The 20,672-nt window shown below is 35.2% G+C and overlaps 1 protein-coding gene across 1 annotated transcript in view; it reads left to right on the top strand.

Annotated features, from left to right (window-relative positions):
• LOC145252668 (tubulin-specific chaperone D-like) overlaps positions 1-20,672 on the top strand; it is a gene marked incomplete in the record, with an annotated part of 249,915 nt that overhangs the window by 7,105 nt on the left and 222,138 nt on the right. Inside the window, 3 exon segments of the mRNA XM_080112451.1 lie at positions 2,421-2,471; positions 5,276-5,373; positions 10,947-11,048. Coding sequence (XP_079968577.1) covers positions 2,421-2,471; positions 5,276-5,373; positions 10,947-11,048 — 251 coding nt within the window.

Below are 20,672 nucleotides of genomic sequence, written 5' to 3'. Positions count from 1 at the left end.
GGAACTATTACTGAACTGATTCCAGGCCATGATGGTGTCGTTAGAGCAGCACGTGTACAAAAAGGGGAGGGCTTGGAGGAAGTACATTCCCTGAAACATCTGTACCCCTTAGAGCTTTCTAGGACTCCTGAAGGACCTCCTGTTGCGGAGGGAGGGGAGACGTTGGATTCACCCCCTAGTGTTGAAGAGCAGGTCTGGTTGTGTCCCCTGTGCAGCTCTCCGCAGCAGAATCAGAATATGATCGGGTGTGACTCGTGCGACAATTGGTACCATTTCCGATGTGTCGGTATCGACTCAGAACCTCCCAACAGGCAAAAGTGGTATTGCCCAGAATGTGCGCCCCTTAAAAAACGACGGGGTAGACCTAGCCTGCTGCCTGCTTGATTGATATCTGGACTGATCGACTACTGCTATATTGTACTAACAGTTGTTTTTTGATTAAGTATTTTGGTGGTCTGTCATTTTTATGTAACTTTTTCTTTTTCTTTTCTCTCTTCTACCTTTTGTTTTTTTCTCGTTTTTGTCGGGAGTGTGTGAGAAAATAAAAATAAAAATAAAAAAAGGAGATTGCTTACTTGGTGGCGCCGGCCTCGAGGGCGGAATTCTAATCTGAGTGGTTGAGAGAACGAGTCTCTTATAGACTTGGAGGAGTAGGGGGAGGCACTATTCTTCTGTTATAAAAGAATTGTGTCTCTGACTAGCGCCAGTTCTGTTAACGACTTACTGGTGAACGGTTGGCACAAATTAGTTACTCGCTGCTCGCCGTACTACAAAACTTGTTACTCGACCCAGTAGGGGGGGGTCGCTTAGGGCATCCTTTGCAACCCCTCGGAGCTTACGCTATCACCGGGTAATCTACTTTACCCTCTAAATAGTTTTTTTTTCCACACATAGTATGGAAAAATATTTTAATTTTTTTCGTTTTGAGAAAATTTGAAAAATCCATATAAAAAAGTTTGATTTTATGTTGTTTTTATACAAACAACATAAGATCAAACGTTTTTATATGAATTATTTTATTTACACAAATTGAGCCACAGCAATGTGTGGCCGTGTAGTTGTTTAAATAAAACAAAAATTATGAATTCTACTAATTTTCATAAATGTTTGTTGTGCTGAAAACGTTTATTTTTTAAAACTGATGAAACTTTATTTGAAACTAGCTATACCTGGCCATGCGTTGCTGTGGCTCATGCACACACACTTGCAAACAAACACTACTGTAATAACTTCCTAATATGTTTCTAAAAAATAGCTTCCTACATACATGCACACAGCACTGTAACAACTTGTTAATACAATTCTAAAAAATTGCTTGCTAACATTATTGCATAGGCACAACATTTAGTAATAACATCTAAGAAGTATTAAACAAAAATGCAAAAAATTTAGTCTATCGTACGCACACATGCAAACCAACACAACTGTAAGAACTTGTAAATACCATTTGAAAAAACAAAAAAACGACTGCAAACACTTGTAAATACCGTTCTAAAAAACAGCACGATAACCTAAGTGCATAAGAAAAGTGTTTATTAATGACATGTATGATTTTTTGTATGTAAAATAAAAAGAATTTTAGGCTTTAAAACCTGTCTGTTGTTTATGTTATGTCTATGTGTTTATAACCACAATATGTGTGTAAAGTGTAGATTTCCTCTCGGCGTTAACTGGTGGTGGTAAGAGGGCTAAATATCGAGAGGGGAAAAATACGGACTCCTCTCTCTAGAGATGTTGCCTAGACGTATTGAATTTATTTGGCATCTGTTGTTGCAAACCTACGATACTTTGGTCCAGAGGAGAATTTCTGCAATCATTTTCTTAAATAGAAGATAAAAGTTATATGAATGCTCTTTTCTATATTTTGAAGGTTTGCCCCATTTTCTTGATTTCTATTCTGTTTATATCTTTATTAAAAATGCTTTTATAAGGTTATGCTTCAATTTGGTATTAAATTTAATAAGGAGCAACCTCAGTGAGGATCAAACTCGTGAGTTATGAGCAATAAGTTTAGCTTGTTAACCATTATCCATGGAAGATGCTGCCACAGTGAAAGATGTGAAAGATTAACAAAAAAACAATTTTTATCTAAAGATTAATCAGTACATTTAATTGACTTGGAAAATCATTTAAATCTACAAAGTAATTGAGTTTATTTATACTGTGAACTCATTTTAAATTGATTGATCAAAACCAACATCTATGCGAAAGAATGTCAGAGCTCAGAATTAAGATTACAAAAAATCAATTTCATCAATTGTTTTGTTATTTTTGCTATAAATAAAATCAATTTTTCATGTCTCCAATCTGAATAAATTGAATGAAAAGTCAATTTACTTCCTTAAAATAAATGACCAAATTTTCTAATTTCACACATCTATTCATGATTAAACCCAATTTTTATTTATTTTCATTTTTAGTTATCGTTGATGAATATCAATATCAGCCGCACTTGATTGATCCGTATCTTGGTAAGTCTTGATCATCCTAATTTTCACTAAACTGCTCTGATTTGCATGTTTTTTTATGATCATTTGTGCTCATAATGTTTAAAATCATATTCCGACTCTAAAAAATAATAAAACAGAAAAACAATGACAACATTTGTGCATCATTTTATAATCATTTTTATTTGTATTTTATGATTTTAATGTAGAAAAAACAAAATTCTTGAGGAGTTTGTTAAAAAAATCACTCATTTATTTGAACAGCATTAGAAATTGGATGCACAGATTATAAGAAAATAAAATGATAAACTAGAGCACAAACCTTTTTCAATTAAACATGCCTACAGGGTTTGCATGTCTACTACTAAAAATATCCTTGGGTATATTCAGTCTGTCCGGCATGAGGATTCTTCACTCTGACTAAATATTCAAAATAATAACATTTTTGAGACCCAAATAAGATCTCCATGGTATGCTTACATACTGGCTCATACAATAAATGGTGCGCTTTCTCCTAGTAAGGCCACTAGACCAAATGAATTGTTGTCATCTTGATATCTGACTAAACCAAGAAAAGACTACAATAAAGATAAACTATAACATAGTTATAACTGGTCAATTATAATTGGTCAATTGTGGAAATGAAAATTAGTGTGCTTCACTTACTAAACATTTGAAAGGTGGAGAGGAACCTTGATTGAACATTTGGCACATAATTCTATTTCTTACAGAATGATATGATCTTTTTTGTTTGTAGTATTCAAATTATTATAAATATTTATGTCTTGTATAGAATTCAAGCGTTAGTCTCAGAAAGAGGGCCCCTTGATTTCTGAAGTTTTCCTGAAGTAAAAGAAGTGAACAAAGAAAGAAAATGTGTGTGTGTGTGTGTGTGTCTCTCTCTCTCAAAATGTATGTCTAAAGCTAAATCACAGTTTAACCTAAACATGACTATTCACAGTAAACCCATCAAACAGGTCATCCAGTTCATTTATTTTGGGCATAAACTGACAGTGGTTGTGAGATGACATTAAACACAGAATTTGGATGGGTTGAACAGTTTTCCAAAAACACAGCACCATTCTAAAATCAAAAAAGATGCTGATAACTGTTAAAGTAAAAGTTTATGTTCTCCCAGTAGTTTTCTATGGCCTTGATTGTATCACCTGGATTAAGCAACTAGCCAATCGCATTAAGGCGCTTCAAAATCTTGTAATGTGTTTCATTATGGAAAGCAAAAATATTCACCCTCTGTCAAACTATTTTCCTACCTCCTCTATTTGATAAAATCAAAAGTAAAATCCTGAAACTTTTTGGCCATTTCAAATGATCAACCGCTGGCATGTCAAAGTTGTGCTTTGAGGGTATGTTAAAAGGGAAAAGAGGCAGAAGAAAGCCAAGGAGAAGATAGAGAGAAAATGTTTTTGATTAGACATCTCTCAACAGTTGTATGTTCATCAACCAACTTGTTCGGGATCGGAACGAATGGCGAAAAATAAGTCATGTGGGTTCACAACCCGCACCAAGCAGAAGATGTGACTCATGACGATGGTTGCACAAACACATATACACATTTTTAACAAGATAACCATTTAGCAAAGTTCCAGTCCATTATGCTTAATGCTAAAGGGCATTTTTGGTGATGCAAAGAAGATCAATTTCTTACACCATTGCTAAAAACACAAGCTCATCCTTTAGGAAATCTCTTGGATTTTAATAGTCTTGATTCTCACCAAAATATAATCGATTGCTCTTAGGCTCATCATGTGTCTCCAAAAATAAAAAAAATATGATCAAAATCTATTAGTTTTTGAGTCATTTCAGAAACAAGTTGTTATATTTTCATTTAAATTTTGTTCTTACTGTTTAAAATATTTTCATTTAAATTGTTTTGTTCTTACTAATTAAAAAAAAGAAAAGATATGCAAATTTAATTTCTTGCCACGTGATTTTGCATGTGTTCCTTTTTCTTTAAAAGACTGAGTTCTTTCTTGCTTGAATAGCTGTGAATTTTGTTCAATAAAGCCTTGGAAAGAGGTTTTGTTTTACTTACAACACTACACAGGTAAAAAATTTTTCTTTATGAATAACAAATAAAAAGTATTGATGCTTGCTGAGGAGAAAACAAATAAATTGATGAATGAATTTAACAAAAAAATGTAATTTTATATTTTCAAAATAAAATCATTGACTAAAATTTGTATTTCTCCTTTGCTAGTATTTGTTTGGTTTTGTCATTCTTTTAGCTTAAAACGACATCCAAAGCCAGTAGATAACATTAAAGCTTAATGATAACAATTTTAATTTATTTCCTATTGTTATGTTTCTTTAAAATAATAAAAAAAACTATATATATTCACAAATCTTGAACATTCTTAAAAAATGGATTAAGATAATGGTAAACCATTTGGGCTTTAAAAGATGTGAATAAAGTTTTTAAAGTTGAATTTAATACTCTTTAAGCAAAAACAAAGTCAGGCAAAAAAGGCTTCATATTTTTTTGAATTTCAATTGGCTTCTCTTCTTTCTTATTTAGGTTTCTTAAAATGTGTTTGAAGGATGAAAATGATTTAAAATAATTTCTATGGGCCAACATAAATTTAGCTTTTCCAAACTTATCATTTTATAAGTTAAAATCTTTCAGTCATAAAAATAAGGAATATTGTTGACTGTTTTTTCTTTAGAAACCGTAACTATCTTGAAGGGAACAAAGATTTGCTCATCATTTAAACATTTTTTTTAGCATCAGATTATAAATAATAAGCCTGTTTTGTTACAGTTTTGAAATCACTTTTTTTTCTGAAAGTTCATTTTTTCTTTGTTTTCAGAATCCTTTCTGGCACCACTCTTAGCCTACATTAAAGATCCCAACTCCAGTGAAGAACTTATTCATTTGACTTTCATACATCTTTACCTGATCAGCAAAGTAAGACATTGTTTTTATTTTTATTGTTAAATAATCAAATATATTTTTGAATCATTTTTTTTCTTAAAATATCTAGTAGTTTGTCTCAAATATGTATTTATTTTTAAACAAATATTTGTTTGGAGTAGAAAAAATAGAAACCTCCAAAAACAATTGAAATCTGCTGGGCCCTTTAGCCCCACTTTCTTTCTCACTTCGAGCCAAAACTTTCTTTAGGAAGGGACTTTTCTCTCCTCTCACCATTCTCTTTGCTTGAGCAAAAGCGCAGTCGCTTATCCATCTTTTATTCCTCTCAAATCTCGGGAATTCTTGCGGTTAGTCTCATTCTCTTTCCCACAAAACCAACTACGTCTACTGCTTTTTCTTCTTCTTCCTCTCCCAGCCCCTGTGTGTTGACAACAAACAGAACAAATTTTCTGTCTTTTGGAGGTGAGTGCATTAGAAGAATTACTATTACACCCCCCCTCCTTCCTGATACTATGATCACACATGAAACACTCAAGGAGTGGTCTTTTGTGCCTTGTGCTTCTTCGTGGCAGAATAATCATTGTGTCTTTGTCAGGAATAGTTCTGACACTTACTGTGAAATGTCATCGATTAAGTCATCTTCACCTATATTGTGTTCACCCAGCGTCTCATTGATGGAAACAAATCTCTCACTACCCCTGTCTGAAGGTGTGTCAGAGCTCTAATCCAAAAAAAAAAACCTGGACTGGATTCTTGACAACATTCTCCACTCTAACACGTTCAGTCTGGTTTTCGAGAACTCAACTCGACTCTACTCGATTCCAACCTCTTCACTGCCGGCCTTATATTGTCTCATTCATGCAAATTAAGACACGATCGAACCTGATGATTTGTCGCCTTTCTGTGTCCCGTCGGTCAGGTTTCGAGTTTGCACATGCCACCCTTAGCAGTCCGCTTTCATGACTGCAGTCACACCAACATTTTCTCTACAAGAGCAAGCCATTGGTGGGCTCGGTCCTACTATAGGTCGTAGGTCTCTCACATGGCATGGCATTCTATTGACTAATATATTTTGCATACTGGTATTCCGAGTCACACTCGGTCACCCGTTTTGTAGACAGGTTGCTGTTGATTGTCTATCGATGTCATTATTCTGTCAATTCCTTTAAGTCATATGCAGTACTGATGGACCATATTGGCAGGTGCCGTTGCAGAGGACATGTCATCCTTTGGCATAACGTTGTACCAATATACTGCCTCCGGTACACCGTTTCCTGGCTGCAGATATTTTGACACTTCTATGACATCGCTCGATGATGCCATTACCGGAGGGAACATATGCTCAACGAAATTGAAGTCTGATTCTCCATTCATCCATGAAGGCTTTAAACAAACTGCTCTGAAAGGCAGTGTCATTATCCGTTAGAATCTCCGATGGTGGACCTCGTTCATAGAAAAGAGTCTTTAGTTGATTGATTATACATTTTGCATCCTGCTGAGTGATACATCATCAGACGGCAAACCGAGCAGGGCCACAATCAATCAGTGTCAAAAAATGGGCCCCATCATAATGAGTGATATCCATCGCTATCCTATGCCATGTTTAGTCAACATTTAAAGTCCCCTTTGACGAGTGCATGGGTGACAGATCGATTGACTGACACTCTCGCATCCTTTGATAATGGTTCTCACAGTGGCCTTGGAAACCCCAGGGTTAATTTGCTTCACAAAGTAGAGTGTCCGATTCACACCAGGATGACCGCTTTGTTAGTGAACAATTTTGATTTGGTCTAACCTGACCGAGCTCACAAATGCAGTGCAGACAGGTTGCACAGGTTTGGTGTTCCTCTTAATCGCATCAAACCACCACTAAGGTACTCTTGTCAATTGGTCCACTTTGTTTTGGCTAGATTTGATCATCGACAGTGCATATTCCTTCAGTTTCATTATTGTATCAAGACCCTGTCGGATGAGCATCTCACTCGTAGCTTTAATCCGTACCTTAGCTCTGCCGGTAAGGGTATTCGAGACCCATTTATAACACATGCGGAATTGGTGAATAAGTGCAAGGTGGTCATCTTCCAGAAGATTACCAAGTTCATTCCTTTAATGATGGCATTGAGTTTTGCTAGGTTGATATGTTGGGAGTCCTTTTCTGGACGTAACCAGCATGCATCCTCTTTCACAGTCCCTATTATATATCGATGACACACTGGTAGCGAAGGGGCTTGCATCGACCCAGACGTCAAGAGCTTTGCCTTTGACTCATCATTTGCCTTGCGCTGGATCTTCTTTTTGGAGTCTGATGAGAATCGCCTTGATCATGGTGTTGAGAGGGGCGTCATTTACTTTGTTGTCCCACCCTGTAGTGACGTCAGATGCTCTCTTTGTGATAAATGCCACAGCGGCACGAAATCAACCACCCACGAGAAGGTGTCCAACCAACTTACCACAAAGTGAAAATATGTTTCATCATGTGACGAGATGAGGTATGTCTGGAATCTTGTTCCCTCTTTGCCAATGCAGAGCATTATCCTCTGCACGGACCTGCAAACCAAGCACTTGCGCCTCATCCTGCAGTTTCTCTCGTTCTTTGCTGAGAAATCCGAAGTTGCTGAGATGCTCCTTCACATGTGCTGCAGGCACAACACTTTCGTCTACATATGCATTATCAATATAAGCAGATGTTGCCTGCTGTATACGCTTGTCCTTTGTCAGGATAGCATCAACAATGGTTTGCATGATGGATGGTGCCACATTGAGTCCGAACCCCATGCGGGTCAGACAATACCTCTGTCCTTTGATCATTACTGTTTGGTATGGCCAAAGTGATTTTTGCACACTTGAAGGTAAGCTTTGCAAAGATCCAACACCGATACATTTAATCCCACCCACCAGCATTCTCTCAATATGTCTGCACGGGCTGTAAATGGGTCTACATGCTTATTCAACTCCCGATAGTCGAGCACCGGCCTCACCTTTTGTTGGTTCTGCTGAATGACCGCCATTAGTGAGATCAGGCCCTTTGGGGGCCTCAATTCCTTCTCTTGGTTCGGAACCGACCATCCATTATTAATCCAGGCCTGTAGCTCAGCATCATAGTCTCCATGGGCTTTCACAAGAATGTTGTACTCTGGCACTTGATTGTATAATTTTTGTGGTGACTGATCATCAGACCACTTCCATGACACGGTCCAGGTTTTGGTGCATTGGTTGAATTCCACGCGAAAGTCAGGTTGTTCCAGCTGAATGGTCGCACCCAAAACAAAAGCTGTCTCAACCAAATGTGCCTTGCGTCCACTATCAATATGTACGCCGTCAAATTTCTTGATGATGTCCATCCCTAGCAGTATGTCAGTCTTCAGGGGATTTCTGTTGGCTAATGTTAATCTTATGCTGCCAACACCATGGCTTAACAGACATTTCCGTCCAGCCGTCAGAATTGTGGTATTCTTACGTATCTTGGGTTGACATAACCACCCACTCATAACCGATGATGAGCAGCCAGAATCCACAAGCGCTATCCTATATAGCTTGTCAATCTTTATCATGGGGAGCACCTCCTCTAGTTTATGTGGGGAGAGAGTGGTGCTGGCCTCTTGTCCCTTGCCTCGTTTCCCAGACACCTTGATGATGTCCTTGCTTCTTGCATCGTTAACAGTATATCCCTGGAAGCACTCTGCCTGCTTTGCTCCCGGGCTGCTGGCAGTCTCTAGCAAAGTGATTGGGACCTCCACACTTGTGGCACTGCACTGTAACTGCATCCTGCTGGTCAGGGGTCGAATAATGGTCCACTGGTACATAAGGAAGAATACTGCGTCTCCTGATTGCTGCAACGACGGGTTCCTCCACTTCTGCTTCCTCCGTCATAGGAGCCCGAGCACTCATAAAAATCTGCTCCAGGGTCATCGGTTCCATTCTGGAAGATCCCCGCAACTGTTGCCTAACAGAACTAGGGAGTCTTGACACAAAAGTGCAACTGAGCCATCGATCAGAGGGGTTTTCTTTTATTAACCGTGCAAGATCCTGCAGGTCACCCAGGTATTTATCGACAGTTTCCCCAGGGCACAAATGATGGGAGACAAACTTGTCATATGCCACAAAAGGGTCTGGCGCAAAAGCCACAAGGAGGGCTCATTTTACTTGCTTCAAATCTGCCCTTTGATCATGGGTTAATCTCCGGTATACAGACAGCGCACCACCTCTTAACCTGAGTGGTAAAACACGCTCAACATTGTCAACGCCACACATTTTACACACCAGTTCCACCTGTTCCAACCATTCAGATACTGTGTGATCAGCTGAGATGCCATGAAATTCAGAGATAAGATGGATATCAACTGCTTTGCCTGCCATATGTAAGCTGAAATAGCTTGAAATCTGCTGGGTCCTTCAGCCTCACTTTCTTTATCACTTCGAGCCGGAATTTTCTTTAGGAAGGGACTTTCTCTCCTCCCACCGTTTTCTCTGCTTGAGCAAAAACAGTCACCTATCTGTCTGAGTTCGGTCTTTTATTCCTCTCAAATCTCAGGAATTCTTGTGGTTAGTCTTACTCTCTTTCCCATAAAACCAACCATGTCTACCGCTTCTTCTTCTTCCTCTCCTAGCCCCTATGTGTTGACAACAAACAAAGCAGACGTTCTGTCTTTTGGGGAAGAATTACTACTACAATGTGTATCATTTTTTTTTTCTTCTTCAGAAGTTGTTAAATAATGGACACAAGACATTTTATGTACGAAAAGAGTCATTGTATTTTCAGAGTAAACTTTTGAAATGGATGGAGAACCTTCTTGAATTGGCAAAGAAAGCATTGTCTGAGGAAAACATAATTATGTTATGGTATAAAGGACAATCCCTTTTATTATAGTTGTTCGGAAATTTTTTATTAAAATCTTATTTTTGAATAAAATAGATCATAGGGATATATTCTTTTTTATACAAATAGTTCATTATAAATATTTAAATAAAATTTGTAAAATTTTGTAAGATTTTTGTATTAGCAGTTGAATATAGATTATTCAAAATGAATTTATTGTTTCCATCCAAGTCAGAAAATGATTGTTGCTGTTTTCTCTGCACTTCAACCATTTCTTGTTATAGTTGAGTGTTTTGGGAAGTTTGAACTGAAGCATTTTAATGAAAAAAAAAAGATTAGTTAAAAATTAATGTGATGAATTCATGCATATAAGAATTTGCATTGTCACCTGCAAACTTATTATAATTGTTAATCTATATAGAGGTTCTTTTCAACATGTAATGGATTATTTCTGATGGAATGAAAAATTATAATTTATTTTCATTATTGCAAAAATTGAAAGTAACAGTTTTAATTCTTTTTCATATCAGCCAATGATATTTTCTGTCTCTTTTATCAAATAATCAAACCTTTTAAATAAAAAAAAAATGTTCAAACATTTTAAACCTAAAAACCTAAATGTTCAAACCTAAAAAAATGTTCAAACCTTTAAAAAAAAATTAATTTCTCCAAAATTAAAATACTTTTGTTTTTCTTTAATTTTATAGAATTATTGTTAATGATCTTTTCATGAAAAAGGTTTCCAATGCAAAATTATGCCAATAAAAATATTCTATTTCCATCATTTCAGATGCGTGGTCATAAAGTTATTGTTCGTTACTTGCCCCATGAAGTTGTTGATCTTCCCTTTGTCTTGGATATGTTGGAAAAACAAGATTGCAAAGATTATAAAGTAAGACTCTCATTTTTTTTCCATATTTGTTTATTTTGTAATATCTATCTTTTTTTTTTTTTTTTTTTAAATGCTTCAATTTTTATTTGTCCATTCCTTCACATTTAAAAATCAGCAACAAATGTAGACATAGTTTTATATTTGATAAGTTATCACAAAGTATATTTTGTAACAATCCTACTCCATTGGGATACAACAAAGCATAATCATAACAATCCGAAAAATCAATGAAAAAAATAAAAAAGAAAGGTCCGTGAGTTTTGATATATCATGTCAAATGAAACCTGTCAAAAAATGCAAAATGAGGTAGACGAGAAACACAGTGGAAGAAACTGAACACAAACACAAATTTTTAAATTTTAAGTAATTTTATTTATGAAATAATATGGAAGGAGAGGTGTTACATCCCTGGTATGGGTTTAAATGCACGACAGTAATTTTAATTCCAGCACATGGACTTAGGGTTACTGCGTGCACCTGGCTTAAAGAAGGAAAAGGAGATTTATGACCAGAGACGGCTATACAACTGGTCCCCAATCCAGTCGAGTGTAAGAAAATATCATCGCCTCTCAAATTTTTCTGAGTCTCATCAAAACAATGAGAAGCGAGCATGCAAAAGGGCGGCACAAGAAAAAGAAAAAAAAATTTCAATATGAAATAATGAGGAGATTGGAAGCAGAAATATAGTTTATATATATATATATTTTTCTTTTATATGGGCTTTATTTATCCCTTTTCTTTTTTTTCTTTTTGTATAAAACAAACAAACAAAAAATATAACCCAAGATTGCAATAACGCAAAAGTCTCTTTGATGAGGAAACAGAGGAGGAGAAATTCAAGAACCTTCATGGCTTACTCAGAGTTAACCATATAATGTTTATTTTTTTTTCCTTTTTAAGATATTCTTTTTTTTTTTTTTCTGCTTCTCACTCCATGAGCCAAGCAAAACGAAAACATCGCCTTTCCTTGCCAAAAAATGCCAACCCAAACTGATTCTTTTTCTTTTTTTTTCCACAACTCTTGTTGTCCTTATCTCTTTTGCTCCAACAATAGCCTTCAATATTAACAAATTCAATCCTCTACTCTGCTTTCAATTTGCATTGACAAATTTTGCTTTTCAAATTCACTAGTAAAATGTTGTTTAGTGAAAGCAGTTTTTTCCAACACCACAATCTATCGAGACAAATTTAAATGGTGACATATTATTTTTGCAAGACATGTTTTTCTTTTTGTCATTTTGTTCATCTCTTTTCCTCTTTGCTTCTCTTCTTTGCCCACCCAATCTGCATCAATAATTTTGCTTGTTTAGTTTTTCATTGTGTTCCATGCCCACCAAAATCAGAGCCTATATTTTGTCTGGGATTTCACCCTCAACTGTTAGTCATGACAGCTGGCAGAGAAGTGTCAAAAGATACCTCTTGTTTTTCTTCTTCCTGTTTTCTCTTCTTTCTCTTCCTTCCTATTCTGCTTAACTTTCCTTTTTTATTCTTTGTTTGTCTTTTGTAAGAACAACAGAAAGGTCAGTTGGGTGTGAATCATTCATCATGACCAGGTCAATCTCTGGGTCACCATCTATCTAGACTTGAAAGTCCTGCAGGTAGAGGAGTTGTAACCTGCCTCATCCATTCCTTTATTTTTTCCAGTTACTCTCTTCTCCTCTCTCTTTATCCTCTTTTTCTCTTTAGCACACCCATTCGCCTTCTCTGTTTATAGATTTTCTCTCCCTTTTTTTTTTTTTTTACATCCTTTTCCATGGCAACGATTAATAAAACAGAAAAAATTTGAGAAATAAAATCTAAACTCCTTTCTTTTTAAAATACATAGTCCAATGTTGTGATTATGTAACAGTATGCATATATATATATATATATATATATATATATATATATATATATATAGGTATCCCAAACTAGCCTAGTTTAGGATGCGAAAACGGGTAAATAAAGTTAAATTTCCCTTAACTTCAACTTGCGATACCTCGTTTATTTGGGTTATTTTGATAAAGTTTTAATAAAATAAATTTAATCTTTTTGCTTTATAGATATATTATTCTTTTTCTTGTCTTTAATAGTTTTTTTCCAGGTTACTTCAAGTTATGTCACTAATTTTGGTGAACACAAAAAGTGTTGGTGTTTTTCAAATTTGGTGCGTGCGATATTGTGAGTCTCTAGGTATAAAAAAATAGTGCCATTTAAAAAAAAAAAAAGGTCACTTCTCAATATGGTGAGCTTAAAAAAGCGTTTTAAATTGTTTTTTTCACAAAAAAATCCAACTTGAAAACTTCAGTGAAAGGAAAAATTCCGAAAATCGCACCGTTTTGTAGAGAAATATCTCCTCTTTAATAATCTGTTGGTGTCATATTACTACGCTCATAAATCAAGGAGTGCCACTAATAAAAGTGAATGTACCTACACATTGAGATTTACAACTTAATGCCAAGTGATCGAAGTATGAAGTATCATCACGAAAATCAACTGTCAGCACGACCAAACAACTTGTTTCACTATGGATTTGTTTTTGTTTATTCAAAAGTTATAGAAAGTTATTGTTTCAAATAATATTTTTAGTGCAACAAGCACGTCAATAAAAGAAATGAAAATTTACAATTTAAAAAATAATGTCAGTTGTTTATTTTCTATATCTTCTTTCAAACTTCCATATGTTCTTTGCTTTATCTTCTTTTGGTTGGATAAACTTCAGCATTGTCAAATTATCTTTTAAAAATTAAACTGAGTACATTTTAAACCAAAAAAAAACATTTTTAGTTGCGTGTGACTGACGGAAAAATTTTTTTTCATTTTAAAAAATGTGCCTCATTTTTTTGTTTACTTATTTCTCTTATCTTCTGTTGGGCGTTTTTGATATATCTAACATTTTGTTAAATTATTTTTTTTTTATTAGACTGTATAGTTATATTACTTTAAAAAAATGTTAACAAAATATAGCAAAGTTTTAAGTTATGTGCAACAATTTATGAGTAAATAAAAAAAATAATTTCATGTAAAAATGTGCATTTTTTTTTTGTTTATGTTCTGGTGGGCGTTTTTGATAAATTTGAAGATTTTGTTAAATTATTTTTAATTACACTGTACATTACTTAAAAAATAATAACTAAAAATATAATTAAGTTATGTGCATGTGGCGCATAAATGAAAAAATTAATTTCACTCTAAAAATCTTTTTTTTTTTTTTTTTTGTTTATTTAATAATTCCAGAGATGGTACTTCTACAGTTTATCGCCGAAAATGGAGATGCCATTTTTTTTTTTCACACACCTGTCGTTAAAATCTGAGGGAGAAATCAGTATTTTAAACTATGACTGAAGTTAAAAATAAATAACAAAAAAATTAAACTAGATATTAATTATTTCCGGAAAGAACTATGAAAAAGTAAATAAAGTAAGTGAAAGAGAACATGTATTCGTAATTGTTTAATTGAAAATGTTTCGACTTAATTAATGAAAAAGGAATGTTTTTCATGAAACGTATATATATTTTTATTATTAAAAACAAAACGAAAATGACATTCATAAACTGGGCGAGTGCCATTTGAAAACCAAAACATTTACTGCATAAAAATTTATTGAAATATAATTGTAAAAACATTTATTGAACAGTTTACATGAGAAAATATAATTTTAATAAAACAATTTTGTAATGAAAGCAACATTGGACTTATAAAATATTTTTTTTTTTTTACCGAACAAATAAATAATTTTAATAGAACATTTTTTTGAATTAAAACAGCTTTAAAGGGTCAACAACAGATTAATTTAAATGAAAAATCATTATCTAGTTTAATTTTTTTTGTTATTTATTTCATGCTTCGGTCATAGTTTAAAATACTGATTTCTCCCTCGGATTTTAATGACAGGTGCATGAGAAAAAATGGCGTCTCCATTTTTGGTGATAAACTGTAGAAGTACCCCTGAAGCCTATATGTTCTATTTTTGATAAGCTTGAACTGAGATATCTCAAGGTTGTGTTAGGTGTCAAAATGTGGAAATAAAGTTCAACTGGAAGTTGCTCTCTCTGACTACTTAAGAAATCCAGTTGATTTATTTCCACTTCCGAAGCAACAAAAAAGTCCCTTAGTGAATCTGCTGAACATTCAGATAACTTCTGCAGTTGTGATGAAGAACCATCTCAGGATATCTTCAGTTATGAGCATCAGGGTTGCTGTCTACTATGACACCAACTTTTACATTGGCCAAGTCATTGAGGTTATATCTGCATCCAGTGCTGTAATAAAATTTTTAGCGCAAACCAAAGCTAGAAAAGATTTTTTTCAATGACCTTTGTCAGATGACATTGCACAGGTAGTCAGCATTTGTTTACAGATGGGGTTTTGAGGTAATGCCAGTTTCAAGTGATGGTAGGATTTGGAGTGTTCTTGATATATCAGAAGCTTATGAAAGAATTCTGAGAGAAAATCCATAAGGAAAAGAATTGTAGTTAGACCTCTGCCTATAAAATATCTTACTCGTTTACTTGTCTTTTAAGTGAAAGTTTTCCAATGCTTGAAAAAAATGACTTGTGACTTTTGTATAACAAATTTCTAAATCTTATTGTTGTCGGCCCTTTTTTAGCGAGTTTAAATTCCCCAAAGTAAAAATGTTTCTATGGTAAAAAGTTTTGTTATTAGAAACAAGGGCAAACATTTTCTTGAGTTTCTCACCCCAAAATTAGTAAAGTTGCAAAGTTTTAAGCTTCTACCTCCAATGGTTACATTTTTACAGCAATTTCAGTAACATATACTTTTGACTCATTTTTTTAAAACCCTTTTTTACCAAATTGTCTGTTCGACTGCTTTTACATGGTCCACAATTGAGTGGTTTTATCAATTTTTTTCTTTTAATTATAAATTATCTTGATCTCTAATGTATTATGAATCATACTAAGAAGATTCAATATATTAGCTATTGAAATGAAATTGATATGAACAGTCAAAGTTGCATTTCTGTGTCATATTTGCACTTTTTTCCCATTGGTAGTGGGATTTTGCCTAGTATTTAGGTTGGTTTCAACTAATGATTATTGCTTTCATTAGTATTAATTTTCATTTACCACAAGATGACATTACATTTATAAGGATTTTTCACTTGTTAGTAGCTTACATTTTTAGTTATATACTATGAGATTTGGCTTCTGGACCATGATAGCAAATTTTCAACTTTCCAACAAATTTTGAACGATCATAACTTGATGGCTAATTGAGCTATCGAAATAAATTTGGTACTTTTGTTTATGGTTTACAAAAATCTATATGACCACATTAATTTTTTTTAGATATAATGAAAATAAAATTTTGGTTTGGGATACCTAATATAAGATTTACAAATTAAGAAATCAAACAATTTGCATAATTTTAAAACTTGAAATGGAATATATAAATCTTTATAGTAACATTTATAAGGAAATCCTATTCAGCTGAAAAGGTTCAATATTTGAGATATATGGAAAAACGTTAAATTTTGTAAATTACAATTTACAAAATTTATTTTTTGAACAAGGGATACAAAGTAGAGATAATAATTTCCTTATTCCATAGAGTTTTAAACAATAGCTCTTTATCCCCAGGAAAAACAGTTAGTAAAAATATATTTATATAGGCTAGCTATAATTTTGCTGGTTAGCATATAGTTTGAAATCTCCAGAATTTGAAGGAGTAATGTTCTAAATAAAATATAGATGTGTCCAGATAAAAAATAAAGGATATTCAACATGAGGCACAGTAATTAAATCGTAAAAAACAATATCCGCACAGTGAGATTAGTTGGAAAATTGATTGAAATCCGTAAATCCAGTGATAGAATGTTTATCCGCAAGTGATATCCAGATCGTATAGATGTATATTTCCTGGTGAAAGGTTCTGTAATGTAAAAACAATTGGTTTGAAAGGTAGAAAGATATTAGTTTTAGGTTAAAGTAGTAACTTGTTCGAAAAATAAATGTTCTAAATTGTAATTTACCAAATTTAACTTTCTTTCCACATAAGGTGTTGCAGCAAATTTCAACACTTGATGAAAACGAAATATCAGAAGATACTAAGGAGCATGGTGAAATATTTGTTCTTTGCATTCAATGAATTGTTTTTAAATAATATATTAACACAAGAAGTCATAAAACTGGGATAGTTTTTATGAAATGGGATGTTTCTCTATGATTTTGTGTTTCGTTTCATGCTTGGTGGCTCCCATTCTATATTTGCATCACTACATCTATTTCCCCAATCTTTGTTTTGTTAGATATTGCCCAATATTTTTGTTCTTTTTGTGTAGTTATAAAGATTGATTTGCTCACTCTAGAACATGCAACATATAATTGTCTATGTGAAAGGCAATCATTGTTTTATGTAAACTTTACAGTTGTATAGATTCTCACTTAGCTTTGTAAAGTAATGCCAAAGTAATGTTTTTAACTCCTGTGACGTCAAAAACATTTTATTCTATTTTTCTAAAAAGTATAAAGAAATGAATAAATTTTTAATAAAGTAACTAGCAGGGCTACCTGGCATTGCCTGTGGCCATAAAAGTAAACAAAAATAAAATTGTTTATTTGTAAATGAAACAATTGGATAATATGGTAAATATTATCCTAAATTTTTAAGAAGGGCTTCCACCTCTTTCTCATGATACTAAGGCAAAGTAATTATAGATCATATTTAGATGTCCCACTTGCACCTAGCAGCTGTGTTCCAAAATTGATAATGATCAGTCAATTAGTTTTGGTGTGAATTTTATTCAAACAAATATAAAACATTTAATGTTGAAATTTTACCATGGCTTAATTTAAGATTGCATTCAATTGGATGCCGGATTGTGCTGAAATAATAACATTATTTGGGAGGGAGGCTTTGTTAATTATTCTGTACCTACATATGTTATGGATACTTATGCAGAAGATGGATCATGGTATTTTTTTTATTTTATTTTATTTTTTTTTTTTTAGAAATGTCAAGAAAAAATGTTATTGCATTGTCAGATGCATGCTCAACTGAATGCATGTATGCACAGACTGTAATAACAACCATTAGCAAAGGGAAATACTTGTAGTGAGAGAGAGAGGAGGGGGAGAAGATTAAACCCTTTACACACACTGTGGACCTTGTAGAATAATAGGGAACACCTATCTGACAGGTATAAAGCCTATAATAAAGTGGGTTGTATCACATGCATACATGCACACAACTGTAATGATCAATGCATTAAATGAACTTGATGCCGGGCGAAATAATATTTCTCTTAGTGATGCCATATTTTAATTTTAGTAACTGTTTATTTATAAAGCCAATCAGAATGAACGGATTTTGGGAAGAGAGCCTTCATTATTTATGAAGTGGAAATTGGAAAGATTATGTTAGGTCTATGTATGTATTTATGAGCCAGTTACTGTTGGTGTGATCACAGAATCTGTGGAACATGTAGAATTTGTCCCAGTGACAACTGGTAGCAGTACTTACTTACTTAAGCCTTGAGCCCCTGGTGGGGCATAGGCCATCCACAACTGCTCGCCAACGTCCACGGTCCTAGGCGATTTGCTCCAACTCCCTCCAGGAGTAGCCGGTTAGCTTAGCGTCCAGGTTTCTTCTCCTGGTGTTTTTTGGCCAGCCACTTTTCCTCTTTCCCTGAGGGTTCGAGGTCAGGGCCTGGCGTGTGATATTTGTTTGTTGTTTCCTCAGGGCGTGTCCGATCCATCGCCATCTCCTTCTTCTGATCTCTTCTTCTGCTCGTACTTGGTTAGTTCTCTCCCAGAGATCTGCATTACTGATGGTAGTTGGCCAATGGATCCTTAGCATTCTTCGAAGGCATGAGTTTATGAAAGCCTGCACTCTTCTGATGGTGGTCTTTGTTGTTCGCCACGTTTCTGCTCCATACAGTAGTACTGATTTGATGTTGGAATTGAACAGTCAGATTTTTGTGCGAGAAGTGATGAGGTTGGATCGCCAGAGGTTCTTGAGGGCTATGAAAGATGCTCTTGCTTTTCCGATACGGGTCTTAACATCTGTATCTGTTCCTCATCTGCCGTTTTGCTGACTGTTGATTTTCAGGATCTTGGTCTTGTTAGAGTGTATGTGGAGGCCAACTTGAGAAGTGTGGGGTGACCAGTCTAGAGGTCTTGCTCTGCATTTGTTGTTGCTTGTGGGAGAGCAGAGCGAGATCATCAGCGAAGTCAAGGTCATCCAGCTGTCCAGAGGGTCCACTGAATGCCATCACTCCGTTCATCTGTTGTCTGCCTCATCACCCAGTCAATAGCTATTAGAAACAAGAATGGCAATAGAAGGCATCGCTATCGTACGCCAGTCATTATGTTGAAATGTCATGTCAACTGTCCCCCATGTATAACCTGACAAGCCATTCCCTTGTATGACTCCCTGATAATTCTCGTCAGCTTTTCTAGGATCCCATAGTGTCGGAGGAGTTGCCACAAGGTATTGCGATGTATGCTGTCAAAAGCCTTGAGGAAGTCCATGAAGTTGATGTACGAGGAATTCCACTCCAGGGACTATTCAACTATGATGTGCAGCGTGGCGATCTGGTCTGTACAGGATCTGTCCCACCTGAAGCCCGCCTGGTGATCCCTGAGTCTAACATCCACTGCATCTCTCATCCTCTCCAACAGAATCCGGTTGAACACCTTCCCTGGTACTGACAAAAGAGTGATGCCTCTATAGTTCTCACAATTCCTAAGATCTCCCTTTTTGGGTAGCTTATGTGTCCGTCCTTCCAATCTGTCGGTACCTCTTCCTGTTCGCAGGTCTTCTCAAAGAGCGGCAGTAGTATGCCAGCTGTTGTTTCTACATCTGCCTTGAGGGCTTCTGCTGAAATTTCATCTCTTGATGGCACGGATGATCTCTTCTTTTGTTGGTGGATCACAGTCTATATCAATATCAGTGTCTGCTTCAGTAATGTCTGGAGGGTTCTCAGGAGCTGGTCTGTTGAGAAGTTCCTCGAAATGTTCCGCCCATCTCTCAAGTTGTTTTTCAGAGTTTGTGATGGTTTGTCCTTGCTTGTCTTTAATCGGTCGCTCTGGTTTGTTATACTTATCTGCTAGCTTTTTAATTATCATGTACAGGTCTTTCATGTTGCCATAGTCGGCTACTTCTTCCGCTTCTCCTGCCAGGCTGTCTATATAGTTTCTTTTGTCTTTCTTTACACTTTCCCTCACTTCCTTGTGGGCTCTTGTATATTCTGCTTGGGCTGTCATTTTGCTGCCCCTTGTACGGCTCTCATTGACTGCCTTTTTCTTGAGTCTTCTGGCTTGAACCTTCTGTAAGGTGTTCATAGAGATCCAGTCTTTGTGTTGGTTCTTCTTTGGCCCAAGCACTTCCTGGCATGTTTCCCTAAGGATGTCTTTTATTCCCTTCCAAAGGTTGTGGGCATTGGTGTCTTTGGTGGTAAGCTCCTGCTGTACTTGGAATCTGTTACTCAGGTTCACAGTGAAGGCTTCCCGAGTCATCTGGTCTTTCAGTAGGTTGATGTTGTACTTCGTCCTACCCTCTGCCTGCTGGACAGTTTTCCTAAGTCTGAGTTTGAGTCTCGCATTCAGAAGATGGTGGTCTGATGCCGCGTCTGCTCCCCTCCTCACTCGTACATCTTGGAGAGACCGCCTAAACTTCTTGCT

Source organism: Euprymna scolopes, chromosome 29 (genome assembly GCF_053919585.1).
Source record: "Euprymna scolopes isolate OS-2025 chromosome 29, ASM5391958v1, whole genome shotgun sequence".
Lineage (NCBI taxonomy): Eukaryota > Metazoa > Mollusca > Cephalopoda > Sepiida > Sepiolidae > Euprymna > Euprymna scolopes.
Note: the sequence above shows the minus strand (reverse complement) of the source record. Positions and strands in the feature narration are given on the sequence as shown.